The 13,742-nt window shown below is 35.7% G+C and overlaps 1 protein-coding gene across 1 annotated transcript in view; it reads right to left on the bottom strand.

Moving 5' to 3' along the window:
- Window positions 1-751: 751 nt before the first annotated feature.
- Window positions 752-13,742, bottom strand: part of Ctnna3 (catenin alpha 3) — a 1,259,651-nt gene continuing 1,246,660 nt past the window's right edge. The window contains exon 18 of the mRNA XM_048338867.1: window positions 752-2,051. Within this exon, the coding sequence (XP_048194824.1) occupies window positions 1,764-2,051 (288 nt within the window). The 3' untranslated portion in view covers window positions 752-1,763. The remainder of the gene's footprint in view (window positions 2,052-13,742) is intronic.

Raw genomic sequence — 13,742 nt, forward strand, 5'->3', positions numbered from 1 at the left:
AACATTGGATTTTCTAAATCAGGATCTAGTAGAGATGGCCGGGACTTGGGTGTCTTTCAGGGAAAGTTCATTTCTCCCTAAATTTTAAGTACATGATACTACATGAGAGAGGGATGTGTTGCAGTTACTCTAGTCTTAGAAAAGAAAGCAATGACAGAATTTCATGCAAAGAAATTTCCCAGATGATTTAATTGCCCAAATAGCTCCAAAAGCAGAATCTTCTGAGTTATCAAATTCTACCTTCACTGCTTTACTTTCTGGAGAGTGAATGTGGTAAAGAATAATTACTCTGGGCAAGCCCTTGAGCAAGATTGAGAGGAGTTGTCCTCAGCTCCTAAGAAAAACTCAAGCAATCCTCCATTTCAGAATTAAACAGTTCACTCTAATAGAAGGAAGCTAACATTTCCTTCATAATTGATAAGATCATAACATAATTAATAAAGTAACATTACCCTCATAATTAATAGAATGGTTCTTAAATTACTCATCAAAGACAGTATTGTACAAGTGAGCAGGTACAACTGTAGTATTATTATGCTACAGGAGAATAGTGAATGAATATTAACAAAAGATTATTAAATCAAAACCCTGTGACTGAGACAAATAGAAACTGAACTCCTCCAAAAACCTTACAGAAAATCCATCATGAAAAGGAGGGAGGGAGGTAGACAGGAAGAGAGAGAGAGAGAGAGAGAGAGAGAGAGAGAGAGAGAGAGAGAGAGAGAATAAGATAGCACAGTAGACTCTGAGACTATTACAAAGTCCATTATGAACTCAACTATAGATGAGCAGTTACTGGAGTTATAAAAGGACCCCAATGACTTTTATTTAAAAGTGTTATTAAAATCAGTCTGGCTTCATTGCCATTAACTCTGCTTTATAGTTCAATGGTACAATTCACAGAGTTATATTTTACTCAATGCCAAAGGTCTTTCAAGCTGGCCTTTCCTTTTAATTGTAATTGCAAACAGATATAAATGGATTCATAGAGTCATGCAGAACTCCTTGACTTCGGTTCTAATATACTCACACTGGGATACAGTTCAATGTCTCATTTTCCTAAAAGGTTACAACTCTTCTACATATGTATTCTCATGGGCCTGGACTAAAAAGTCAAGAATCTGCTGAACACAATGGAACCCAAAAGTTATGTATACATGCGGCATCAAAGCTCACTGAAACATTTTTAGTGTCACAAAGCAATTTGGAAAGAGAAAGGCTGACCTCAACAGTCCTGTGAGTGGCTTAATTGCCCAAATGTGTTTAATTTAGACAATGGTGAAGCTTTTTCTTATGGGAAAAATTACATACTTCTCCCAGGTTCAGTGTCAGAAAAGGTTGTATAAACAAAGTATGAAAATGATTTTATAAAGTCAAGAGCTCACATCAGTATTTTCATTCACAATAAAAACAGTGAATGTCTTCAAACTATGGTAGATAACCAGGCCCACTGTATCGCTTGTTTTGGTTTGATAATTGATACAAGTAATTCCCTGTAATAGACAAGCTAAATGACACATGAAAGATCCCCTCATTCAACAAGCAAATATAGATTGCTATTGCTGTGAAGAACATGACAATGACCAGATCCCAAATACACCTTGCCTACTACATAGGCTTAGTCCCCAATGTGTTACATTATATTTGCATTCACACTGAAATCAGACATAATTACAAAACTAAGCAATGATAAAAGATAAAGCAGTGTGGTTAGCCAGGGATTTTTTTTTATATAATATATGCACTAGGGTAGAACAGTGCTATCAGTAGACTTGTCTTCCTCTAAATTCACTCATCACTTGCACAGGATGGATTTTCTTCTTTGCAGAGCCTCGTCTGACAGCTGCGTATGTCTCTTCTGGCTTCTCTCTTTTAATCAAGGGTTTCTTTGCTGGAGCCTTCATCCTCCACATAACGACTGGGTGGCGTGGTCCAGCAGGACTCTGGATCCGGATGATCTTAGTGGAGGCTATGTAAGACATTTTCACTGTTTGCACTACTGCATTCATTAGATTTTTGGCTGCTTGGATCAGGGAGGTGACACTGTCCAACTGTGGGGAAGAAAAAAAGGAAGAAAGATGCAATTGGAAATGTAGAGATTTAAAGCTGTAGAGGCGTGAAAGAGACACTTAATCTTAAACTAGAAGTGAATGAGTTAATTTCTCCCTTTAAGGGAGAAATACATATAACCATCCACAACATTCATATGATTCTTTTGATAACTTATGTACTGTATAATGCAAAGTATAATAAAGTAATATGTAATAATATCTGTAATATCATCTACAACATTACTGGTAAAGTTTGGCAGCTATACATCTTTCTAATTACTGAAGCCAGAAATTTAAAGCTTGCATATGTGGCCACCATGTTAAATGTTTAGCAAGAAACTTAATTGTTCTTGATAAGATACCTGTTTATTTATCTTATCTCTATATCATCTACCCATCCATCCATTTTCCTTGTTTACAACGATGTCTTAAGGGATTAATTTCTTTCACTTGTTATGCAATAGGATCCATAGAAACTCTTCAATAACTCAAATTAACCTGACCAAAATACTATGTGGCCATTTAATTCTTTGTATATTTCTCTATTTTTAGGGAGTACTGTTGAATCCTTTCTGTAAGTCAAGACGTTCTTGATGTTATGTGTAAGTAATAACATGAGAACAAACTAAAGATCTTCCTCCTTTAGACAGTAAAGTTAAATACTACAGACATACAGGGATGGTCAAGCATATATTTTATTTTTTCATGAATATTTCTTAAATAATTTTAGGGTCCCATATGTATGCATGTACACACAAACACACACACACACACACACACACACACACACAACATTTATTTTAGCATGGAGTACATTAACATCGAATTTACCAAAATTTCATAGTCAAATGAAAATTCCAGATCTCCCACTTGGTAACTTAGGAAACTGATTTAACCTTCCTGATTCCAAATTCTTCAGTGATTAAATAGAAAAAATGTGTATAAAAGAAAAAGCATGACCTTTAAATAAACTAGCCCAGTGCCAGAGTCTCTTGTTAATAGATGTCATTTTCTTTGTTATCTATGAAGACTGACAACTCACTTAAGAATGAACAGCTTCATGACATCACTAGAAGAACATGCTTCCCTACCTGAAACTGTTTATTTTTCTAGGTTGTGCATAAAAACAATCTCAGGGAATGGTACTCCAAGCATCTGCCATTATACCTTGAGCCAAGCAAAGTTAGCTCATTTTTTTTTTCATGAAAATGGCCAGGCACCTTTATTACAATCACCGGAAGTCACATTTTAACAAGGTTGACTACCTGTGTACATGGTTATGGTAAGAAACCTTCATTGAAGTTGATGATACCAGTATTTTCCCAGGTAACAACAGACAATGACTAAGTATCTGGAAATTTTTCTAAAACTGGCATTATTTTAAACAAATTGCCTCTTCCCTTGTTTTAGTTTGGCAGATTGTCATCTTCAGCCTACTTGAACGGGGAGATGGGCCTCCACTGTCACCCTTCTCATGTGTGCTGTCAGGGCTGAGAGTCAGACACAGTTTCTGTAGTTACTGAAATCCATCTGCAGCTGCCTGGCCTGAGCATCTATACCTTTGCTGTTCCGGAAGTCTCATTTCACATACAGAATAAATGAGAGAAGCTGAGCAGTGAACTAGTGTGCCTGGGGCAGTGGTTGAGCAGCTTCCAGGGAAGCAGATTTAATTAGCTCCATTATGAACTAAGCCTGAAATCCTTGAGCAGGTAATAGCAAAAACAAAATAGCAAACAAATATTTTTTTTAAAAAAACTGTTATTTTAAAGGCAGTAATATTTGGCAACTACACATGTAAACATCTTTTCACTTATTGAAGCCAGAAATGTAAAACTTGTGTAATATGACAAGTAGGTCCAATGTTTCACACACATTAAATAGGATTTTATGAACAGCTCATGAAGGAAATGGAAGACACTTGGAGCTCCTTAAATCTCCACACAGCTTTTAAAAATATTAAGTGGCGAATAGGTTAGCATACCTAGTCACTAAATTACTGACCTGACAGTTCACAAGAAAAAAATGTCCCCTTCAATAATGAATAGGTTTTGTTAACAACTTCCTGGAGCCTGGAGCTTGTACTCAGAAGAGGTTTTCCAATTTCACCAAAAGAAAGAACAAGTTTTCCAAAGGGCAGAATAGTCTTTGAGGCTCTTTGGTGATGGCATCCATCATACACAAAAGTATTAGATTCTTCAAGCAGGCTCTGGATCCCTATAAAGCTTTTTACAATAACAGATCCTTGGGATAACCTGCCACTCAGAATTTCATTGATGGCTTTGGATTTCTGACCCTAAACTATATCTTCTCTTCCTTTTCTTTTCATACTGGAATCTTATCAGTGATACACTGTTTTGATTTCAACTCCTTTTGGTTTTTCCACACCAGTGCTATCTATACATCGACCAGGGAGTATATTCAAGTTCAATCTGGACCTTGCAAAAAGGAAATTGGCTTCTTTTCCTTCTGCAGTGTCTACCTGTGCTATTGTGATCTATGCTTCTGGCTTCTGACAAATCCTTTGATTGTAAAAATCCCAAATCACTATAGTCAAATCTTCTTCTCTGCGTGACTCAGGTGAAAAAAATGACAGGACAATTACCCCTCTTGGAGAGCATGAAGACTGGTTTCGCAAACAGATTAGGACAATTGCTCAAAGAACACAGCTATTTTATAAGGACAGCTGCAAAGACATGTTAAGAAGATCGCCGAGGTCTAAGAACTCTCTGTGCTAAGATGTATAGCTCTCTGCTATTAGTCAAATCACAAGCCACACAAGCAGTAGGCAAAGAAAGGGATTGATAATGATAGGAAATTTTGTTCAATGTCCAAGTAGTATCAATGGTTTAGACTTAGACTATGTGCAATTTAGTGTCTGCAAAGAATTTTATAAATGCTTTTATATAGTTCTACTTGAATAAAAAAAAACTTTTAAGGAAAGGATTTGTCAGACGTCTCAGTGGGAAGGTAAAGGAAATTGTGAATGAGAGGATGTACTACTTTGGGGCTGTATTACCCTAATGGAACCAAACTTTCTGAACTTCACAAATATTCCTGTGCAAGACAAGACAATCATTTTATTTCAAAAGCATGGAAAAGCAAACTGACTGAACAATAAAGCTCTGGTCCACAAAATCTCTACTACACATCACTTTCATTAATGGAAAATATTTCAGGCAAAAAAATTTAAACTCTTTCCCATATTGGAGGCTCTTTTCTCTAACATCTGGAAACAGTCTCCTATGATCTAGCCACTCAGGCATTTCTAATTGTGATAGCCATCGAAACAATGCCTTCTCCATCCCTCATATCTCACACACTCACATATGAAGGTTCACACTCACACCCTTAGCTAGCAGCTTCCTCCCATGTTTTCAGGAAGAAGGATGGGTTTTTTTTTTTATCTAATTCTCAAAGAAGATTAAGAGCTAAATTGAAGACTTCTTTCATGGATTAAATCAATGTCTAATCACACAGTTTAAAGGAAGAGACTCACCCTTTGAGTCTGGTGACTGGGGGCTTATTTTTATAACATTGATGTGGTTTCCAAATAGTTGAGCATGAGCTGCTCTCAGTGTTATTGGGAACTGTATAGAATTGTCTAGGTCCAAATATTAGTCGTCAAGTTCTTTTTCTGTTGACTTTCATTTCCAAGTGAATAGTAAATAATTATGTTTTATTAATTACTATTCTAATTGTCAGTCTATGAAATTTTTGTGAACTCCTATGTTTATCTGGATTCACGAAATCCTTCATTAGTAGGTGTTGTCCCTATACAAACACAATATTTAAAAGGAAGATGTATGGATTTATTGTTCTAAGAATAAAAGCAGTTTATAGTAATTGTGAATATTTATTGCATACTGTTGAAAACTGTAACACTGCTATGATGGAACCACTATTACTATCTTCTTTTTTTATAGATGAGAAACAAAGAAATGGAAGGCTTAGTAAACTGTTAAGGTACACAGCTAGTCAATGTTAAGTTCTGGGATTTGGATCAAAGCAATCTAGTTACATTTAATGGTTTGCTTAGTATACAGCCTTGCCTTCACAATGTTCCAGTCCCAGTATTTAATAATACTTGGATATTTAAAAGCTAGAGAAACTGCACCAATATTAATGCAAAGTCTAATATTTTAAAGTTGTCTATCTGCTTCTAAGAAAGTTGATCTTAATTTTGTAGTACACACTGGTACCAGGAATGAAAAGGATATTTCCTATTTCACTGGCCAAGGTATTTATTTATTAAGATAGTGGTTTGAACCAGCACTGGTGTTTCACACCTGGTATTCTAGCTACTCAGGAGCCCCACTTTTCAGGATTGTTGTTCAAAGCCAGGCAAGGTAGGAAAGTCGATGAGCCTCTTATTTCTAATTAACCAGTAAAAAGCCAGAAGTGGAAATTTGGCTAAAGTAGTAGAGTGCCAGCTTTGAGCAAGGAAACAAGGTTCTGAGTTCAAGCCTCAGTATCTGTACAAAACAAACAAAAACCAAGAAGGAAGGAAGGATTAAAATGTTTATTTTGTATGAATTTCTAAGAACTTTTGTAGCAATTAGAAACAGTTATGCTTAGAGGCACCAAAACACTTAAAAAAAACCTACATTAATGCTTTTCAGATTTAACATTTGAAAATATGGATCTCAATGAAAAACAGATAAAAAAGCAAAACAATGAGAAAAATAAACTCTAGCCTCCAGGACAAGACATTTGCTCAATCTTTATGATGTACCAGTTGAAAATACAATACTGACTAACCAAATACTTTCCTGATGCTCAAATGAAATAATACCAATTTTTTTGCCTTAGTTTTGCAACAGAAATCAGCATTTTGTTCTCTGAGTATCTTTCTTTAAACTCTTACAGTTTTAAAGTCCCCTACTAAATCATTTGGAAATGAGATTAGCATAGATTACACAAAAGGGCATGAGCACAAATGTATGTGTGGTCAGTTAATAGCACAAAGTAGCAATTTCTACAGAGAATTAATGATCTTTGTAGTGTTCCCAACTAATAGGAGTCTGTCTGCAATATATTTACTTATATTTCTAGACCCATCTAACTATTGCACTGGTATACTACAAAAATGTTTAAATAACTTTTTCTTTTAGAAAAAATACATCAACAAATGCAATGTTTGTGTGATCCACCCTGTGCCTTTCTGGAAGAGCTTATTTTATGCCAATACTTGCTTAACACGTTCTTTTGTTTCGGAGTTGATTTTTTTTTTTTTTAAGGATGGCCTCTTCAAACATTCTCCCTTTTCAGATTTATTCAAAAACGCTAAAGCGACTGGCTGGTTTAATAAGCAAATCCAATAAAAGGCTTCCTTAAAGTTAGTCACATGGAGTTATATCACCAAATTGGAGTTGTCAAGCTTATAATTAAATGGGGGAAAAGATAGCTCTTCCTTTCGCTGTAAAGAGTTTTTTCAGTGAACCCACAATATGTTTCACACAGTATATTATTCTTTTCTAGTTTCCAGGAGAACATGACAATAGAAAAGGACAACTTTAGTTGAAAGGAGGAAAATCAATGTGTGGATTAACTAAAATCTGAACGCTCTTCCAAGGACCAGATGTGAAATGGAATTTGACATTTATTCAGTTTTAATCTTCTCCTGTCAAAACAAAAACATTTTTTCTAAGTGAATTTCACCCCCTAATGTGGATATCGTATGCCAAAAATATTTTTATGTTGCTTTAAAAGAAAATATTTATAAACATAATGCCTGTTCTACTCAGAACGCCCATAGCTACCCAGAATGCATTTTGATTTGATTAGAAAGAACCATTTATAAAAATATATAGATTGGTAATATTTAGTTACCCTCAACTATAATAAACCATAAATACAAATGGTAAGCTGAGTAACTAATTTTCTGTAATGATTCTGTCCTTAGATACCCACTTTGAGGCATTAGTATATTCTCTCCCATGTCCAGCTTTAAAGAAGTGGGCTGGGTTTCAAATAGTTCTCCCAGCATCAGTGTTTGAAACTTTATTGTTGCTTCTCTCAGGCATCAGTCAGGACCCCACAGTCTTCCCCCAGCATAAATTGATGTTCAGTGTGGCATTTTAGCCAGGCTGCAAAATCCATGGACTAATAGAGGGAAAAATTACGGACTAAGAGTGGTCCTCTTCTGTGATCCTCTCCTGATCTATCATGATCAAGTTATTTAAAAAGAAAAGACTTGGTCAGTACATATTTTCATGTAATATTCTATATAGCATAGATATGTTGTATACATGCAAAATATATACCAAATATATTGGTTTAATTGTTACATTTATAATTCTGGTTTCCTGCAAATTATATTTACAAGATCAATTTTAATTTCTATTCTTATACACTATATTACATAAAATAGTATATTCTTCTGATGAACTCATAGAGGGGTTTCAGTTTATTTCTATTTGAAAGACAATTTGTGACTATTATGGCATGTTGCTTTCAGTTGACTAAACCTATGATATGAGTTACGAGAATACAATCTTTAGTTCTTTATCAAATACTTCTGATCAAAACGGCTCCATTGTCCCAGGTACTCCTGTAAGTTTATACTTCTACCAACAATACATGAGTGTTTCAGTTGATAAATTTCATCTACATATTTGTGTTTCTTTTTCAAGGAAGCAATTTTGGACTGTGTATATATAATCATATATTTAGGTTTTGACTATCATTTTAGTGATTACTAATGAAGCAAAATCTATTCTTTTTGTTTATTGACCCCCAAAGGCCTCTACCATTTCTACCACATGTTAGTCCTTTCCATACAAGTTTGTTCTACAGGTTGCCTTTCCCACTAACTTTCAAGACTGGCTTTGAACCTTGACCCACCTGTCTGCCTCCTGAGTAGCTGGAATTATAGGCATGAACTGCCATATTCAGTCCTCATAATATTTTAATGAGGTAACCTGTTAAATATTTGGACCCAGTTGTAGACTGCATTTGGGTTTTTTTTTCCATCTGTAATGCACTTTGTCTATTCTGTAGACACATCTTACATAAGATATATAAATTTTAAGTCTTTTCTTCTAATTAAAATTCTATTTTTCTTAACTTAGTATTTCAAAAGTATGTTTTAATATATTGAGTCTAAATTATAATTATTCTTATTTTATAGGTAATAATTCTTTGGTTTTACCAAAATACTTCCCTATAACAAGGGAGGTAAAGTTATATTTTATGGTTTTTTTTATATTTTTAGATATTTGAAGTTTTAGATTTATTTTTAAAGTTATGTTTAACTTTGTGTTGACTTTTTCTTATTGAGTGATCTAGATTGTGTTTTCTATCATAGATATCCAATTGTTCAAGCAGCATTTGGTGAAAATGTTTTCTTTCTTTTCAAATTACCTTGGGATTGCTGTCAAAGTTAAATTGACCAAAAGCATTTAGCCTATTTTTTGATTTCTGGGGTTTCTTATGTGTATCTGTCTTGATTTATATACCATAGCATCACATTAATACCATTTTCTCTCAGAAGATTTCCATGCTACATGGTCTAGGATGGATTCTACATTTTTATATCCCACTGACAACTAATATGCTATCTAAAAATAAGATCCATGTAGACAAAGATTGTTTATTATTTACTTGTCTTTTTATTATTTTGTGGGGAACGCTCCAGAGGAGAGCGGCTAGCGCCGTGGAGCCAAGTATGCCCGGAACCCTGCTGCAAACAGCAGAGTCACTACATGCTCTTGGGCAAACCCAATGGGCATTAGGCATAAGTTACCTCCGCCCCAAGCCTGCACCTTCTGGAAAGTCCCTTCTCAAAAGAGTCCCTAAGCACAGGTGTCTATTATCCATTGGCTGCTGATTACATCATATACTTGGTGATTTGCCTGTATAGGCTTTGAAACTGCGCAATAAACCAGATCTGGACCTTGAGTCTTATCTCCAGAGTCTGTATCTCCCGGGTCCCCTTGTTTCATGACTCTGTCACCACTTGCCCCCCAAGACACTGGCCAGCAGAGACTGCAGCAACTGCAGCATTATTTAATCTGGCCCAAGGAGATAGTTGATGCAAATAAATGTCATGAAATTTTGTGTATATTGATTACAGTGTATTGTGTATATTGTTTACAGAAAAGAGCAGAAAAATATGCAAAACTATTTTCAAAGATAGACACGACTTCAATTAACCTCTTGTTTTCTACCACAAAATAGTGATTTTTAGATACTATATACCCCAAGTTTGTCTACTAGGAACTGGTCTCTTAAAAACAAATCTTAGTCAAATTCTATTCATGTTATTTATATAGTGAATTTGCTAATAATATGATGCCAAATCACTGATTTTGGTAGAACCAAAGTTAAGAAAATGTCTATGGCAATGTTTGTCTATGACAAAGTTAAGAAAATGTCTTCAACAGTAGAGGTGATATGGCAAGCAAGCCCTGATTCTTTCTTAACATCTGCCAAGGCCCATGGGCACAGCCCAGGTACACATGTGCACACACTCACGCACTGCACATCTCTCAAAATAATATATAACACCACCTCTGCTCAGCACAGACTTTATTCAGAGTCCATCCATGAAAAAGGACACTACTACAAATGATTCAACCCTAAATTTAAGATAGGGAATTGATTTCCATGCACTGTGCAATTATGAAGCAAAATTGGCAATGATGAATAGCCCTCACTTCACCATCCATCCAGCTGAACAGCCTCAGCTCCTAGTGCTGGAAGAGATGGAAAAGATGAAGGTACAAGAGAATGGATATTAAAACATGGGAGACTAGTGATAATCTGTCAATCATTTCCTGTTGGGGAGCCCTTGTTGAAAGTCAGTGCACAAAATTCTTGAGTAGGAAAATGTTTTGAGAGTAAAGGTAACCATAACTGCAAAACAGAACTTTTGCCTGAGCAATGAGATATTTTTGTGTTTTTGTATGCTGTATCCAGTTCTGCCAAGTCCTAGAGTATATACTCTTGTATTTCGCTGATTACAACAGCGTTTTTTAAAAAATAAAGTCTGTGTTCTCACTCAGTCAAAGAAGTGTGTAGAGCTGGGCATGGCTGACTCACACCTGTCATCTGCAAATTGCACAGTATTTATAAAGTAAGAGCTATATTCAAATGACAATTTCATTTTATGTATTTTTGGCCACAAAAATCTATGCTAAAAAGGCCAGTTTTCTGAGTCTTAACCTGCATTTGGGATGTATCCTGTTTCCCATCATCTGATTTAGCTGATAAATGTGTTCATGATCTGGTTACCAGGGTGCTACAGCCTACCTACAAGGATTACTAATATGTATTCTGTCAGTTGTTCAAATCTAGAAAAAGAAACAACAGTACTAGCTCCTACTATTATTATTGCTCCTTCCTAAAGGCTGGAAGAAAAGGGCAGCAGGTAACAAGACAAAACAGTACTTTGAAAATTTTCCAACATAAGCCTGGAGCAAGAGGGTCATTATCTCAAATATGAAGTCTGGAATTTCCCAGGTATAAAGAAATGCACCTTAAGGAAGACAGTTCAAGTGTCTTTAAGATGCCTGTCTTCTATTTCTTTCAGGCATTTTTTTAAATAAAAGCTTTGTATTTAAGACAATATCAAGGATGAGAGAATTATCCGCAATGGGGAAATAATAAAAAGTAGTTCTGTTCCAGAATTTTGTCTCTTTTCAAATCCGAAGTCTCTTTCAGCTTGCCTAGAGTACCTTATAAAACACAAAACAACTTTCCAGAGTCTTTCTGTAGATAAGCACAGCTGTCTCCTAGTCGAGGGGATGAGGTTCAAACACATTTCAGAGCAGCTGGTAGTCGCCCTTCCAGCTGCTTGGAAAATGAGAAACTTTTTTGGCTCCATGCCTCAACCCCAGAGCAGTAGGCATCCGTGCAAATCCCCAGACACCGGTGTTGAGCAGGCAGTAGAAGCATGAAGCCATATGTGTTTTAATCACTGTGATCTTTGTCTTTGTGTAAATTCAAAAACTAAAGCCCATAATGTTAGGTGAGTGGCTGTGGAAGGGAGAAGGGAGGGAGGAAGTGGAGCTGCCTGGTTAAGAATTTGAGTTCTGGAGACAAGACAGCCTAAATCAAAATTCTTTCTCTGAGCATTGGTTTCATTCTCTGTAAAATGAAAACAACAACCACCACCCTATAAAATGGCCACGAGGAGGGAATTCAATAATTCAGAGTAAGAATATACACTGGTTAAAAATGCCATCTGCATGACAAGCACTGTCAAAAGGTGAGAAAACAACACACCTGCAATCACAGGTATTGGGAGACTATGATGAGATGAAATGGTATCATTCCTATTTTTTAATGTGTCAAGGCATGAAAATATTATCTATAAATATAATAATGTCCTGTGAGGTAGACATTGCTTTTTTCATCTACTAGGTAAAATATCTAAGAACTAGGACTCAAGCACCCAATGACTAGGCCAGGATAACCCAGAAGACAGTAAAGGAAAATTGCTCAGAGGACTAGAGATGTGGCTCATGAGGTAGAGGATTTCCCTAAAGCAAGTACAAAGGCCTGGAGTTCAAACCTTTGTCCCAATAGGAAAATAGAAATAAACTTGAGATTAAACTCAAATCTGTGCAATTCTATAGCCCTGTTCTTTCTGCCACTCTTCTGCCACTTTTTCAATAAAAGGAAAGTTGAGAATTTGGTTATTTTTTTTCAAATTTTTATTATCAAACTGATGTACAGAGAGGTTACAGTTTCATACGTTAGGCATTGGATACATTTCTTGTACTGTTTGTTACCTTGTCCCTCATTTGGTTATAAAAAAAAAGTAGTTCCAATTTTAATTATTTAACTTCGGCTGAGATCTTTCCAACTAACTCTTTTTATTCTACCTCAGAATATTTTATACTGATTTGCTTTCTCTTTTTGGTTTAGGATGATATTCCTCCCCCTAAAAAAATAAAGAAAAAGAAAAAACTTGAAAATCGAATTCCGCTGATTCTCTCTACTGAGTTACTCTTAATAGCACATCACAGAATCATGTGTCAGATATGAACACACATGAGTTCCCCCAGCTTAACTTTGCAAGAGCAAGAGAGATGTTTTTGATTAAAAACTACCTGACAAACCATTATATCTCCAAAACCCAGTTTTGGGGGAAATATGCTTAACAGTGGTCTGGGAACTGTGAAGTGTGTGTGTGTGTGTGTGTGTGTGTGTGTGTGTGTGTGTGTGTGTGTGACAGAGAGAGAGAGAGAGACAGAGACAGAGAGAGACAGAGAGAGACAGCGAAGAGAGAATTTCTCAATTCAAATGTGTGGGATTTTATATTCTGTTTTCAATCTCACCTTTGAACCTGAACACCCATAGGTCCTACAAATACAACAATCTAATAATAGCACAGGATCACCATGAAGGCAGAGTGAGGTTGTCTGGTTGGTAGCTTTGAATGTAGGGGTCCAAACAATTGGCACATTTTAATTATTTATGTGTCACAGGAGCCATCATTTGACAGCAATCATAAGTATTCAAATACTGAAATTGGAAAATAATTTACTGTTTTTTTTTCATAAATTAGAATGCCTTGGAGGTTATTCCTCTAATTACATCTTTTCACTCACTTGTACTCTCTGGAGTGAAAAGAAAAGGGATAGAGTTTAAACCTAGTGATCAATTTAGAGGCCAAACTTATTAATATAGCTTTCAGTGAAATGTGCCTGTTCATGAGAAATGTGTTCTGAGACTGACTGTATC

The sequence above is a fragment of the Perognathus longimembris genome, chromosome 2, assembly GCF_023159225.1.
Source record: "Perognathus longimembris pacificus isolate PPM17 chromosome 2, ASM2315922v1, whole genome shotgun sequence".
NCBI classification, from domain to species: domain Eukaryota; kingdom Metazoa; phylum Chordata; class Mammalia; order Rodentia; family Heteromyidae; genus Perognathus; species Perognathus longimembris.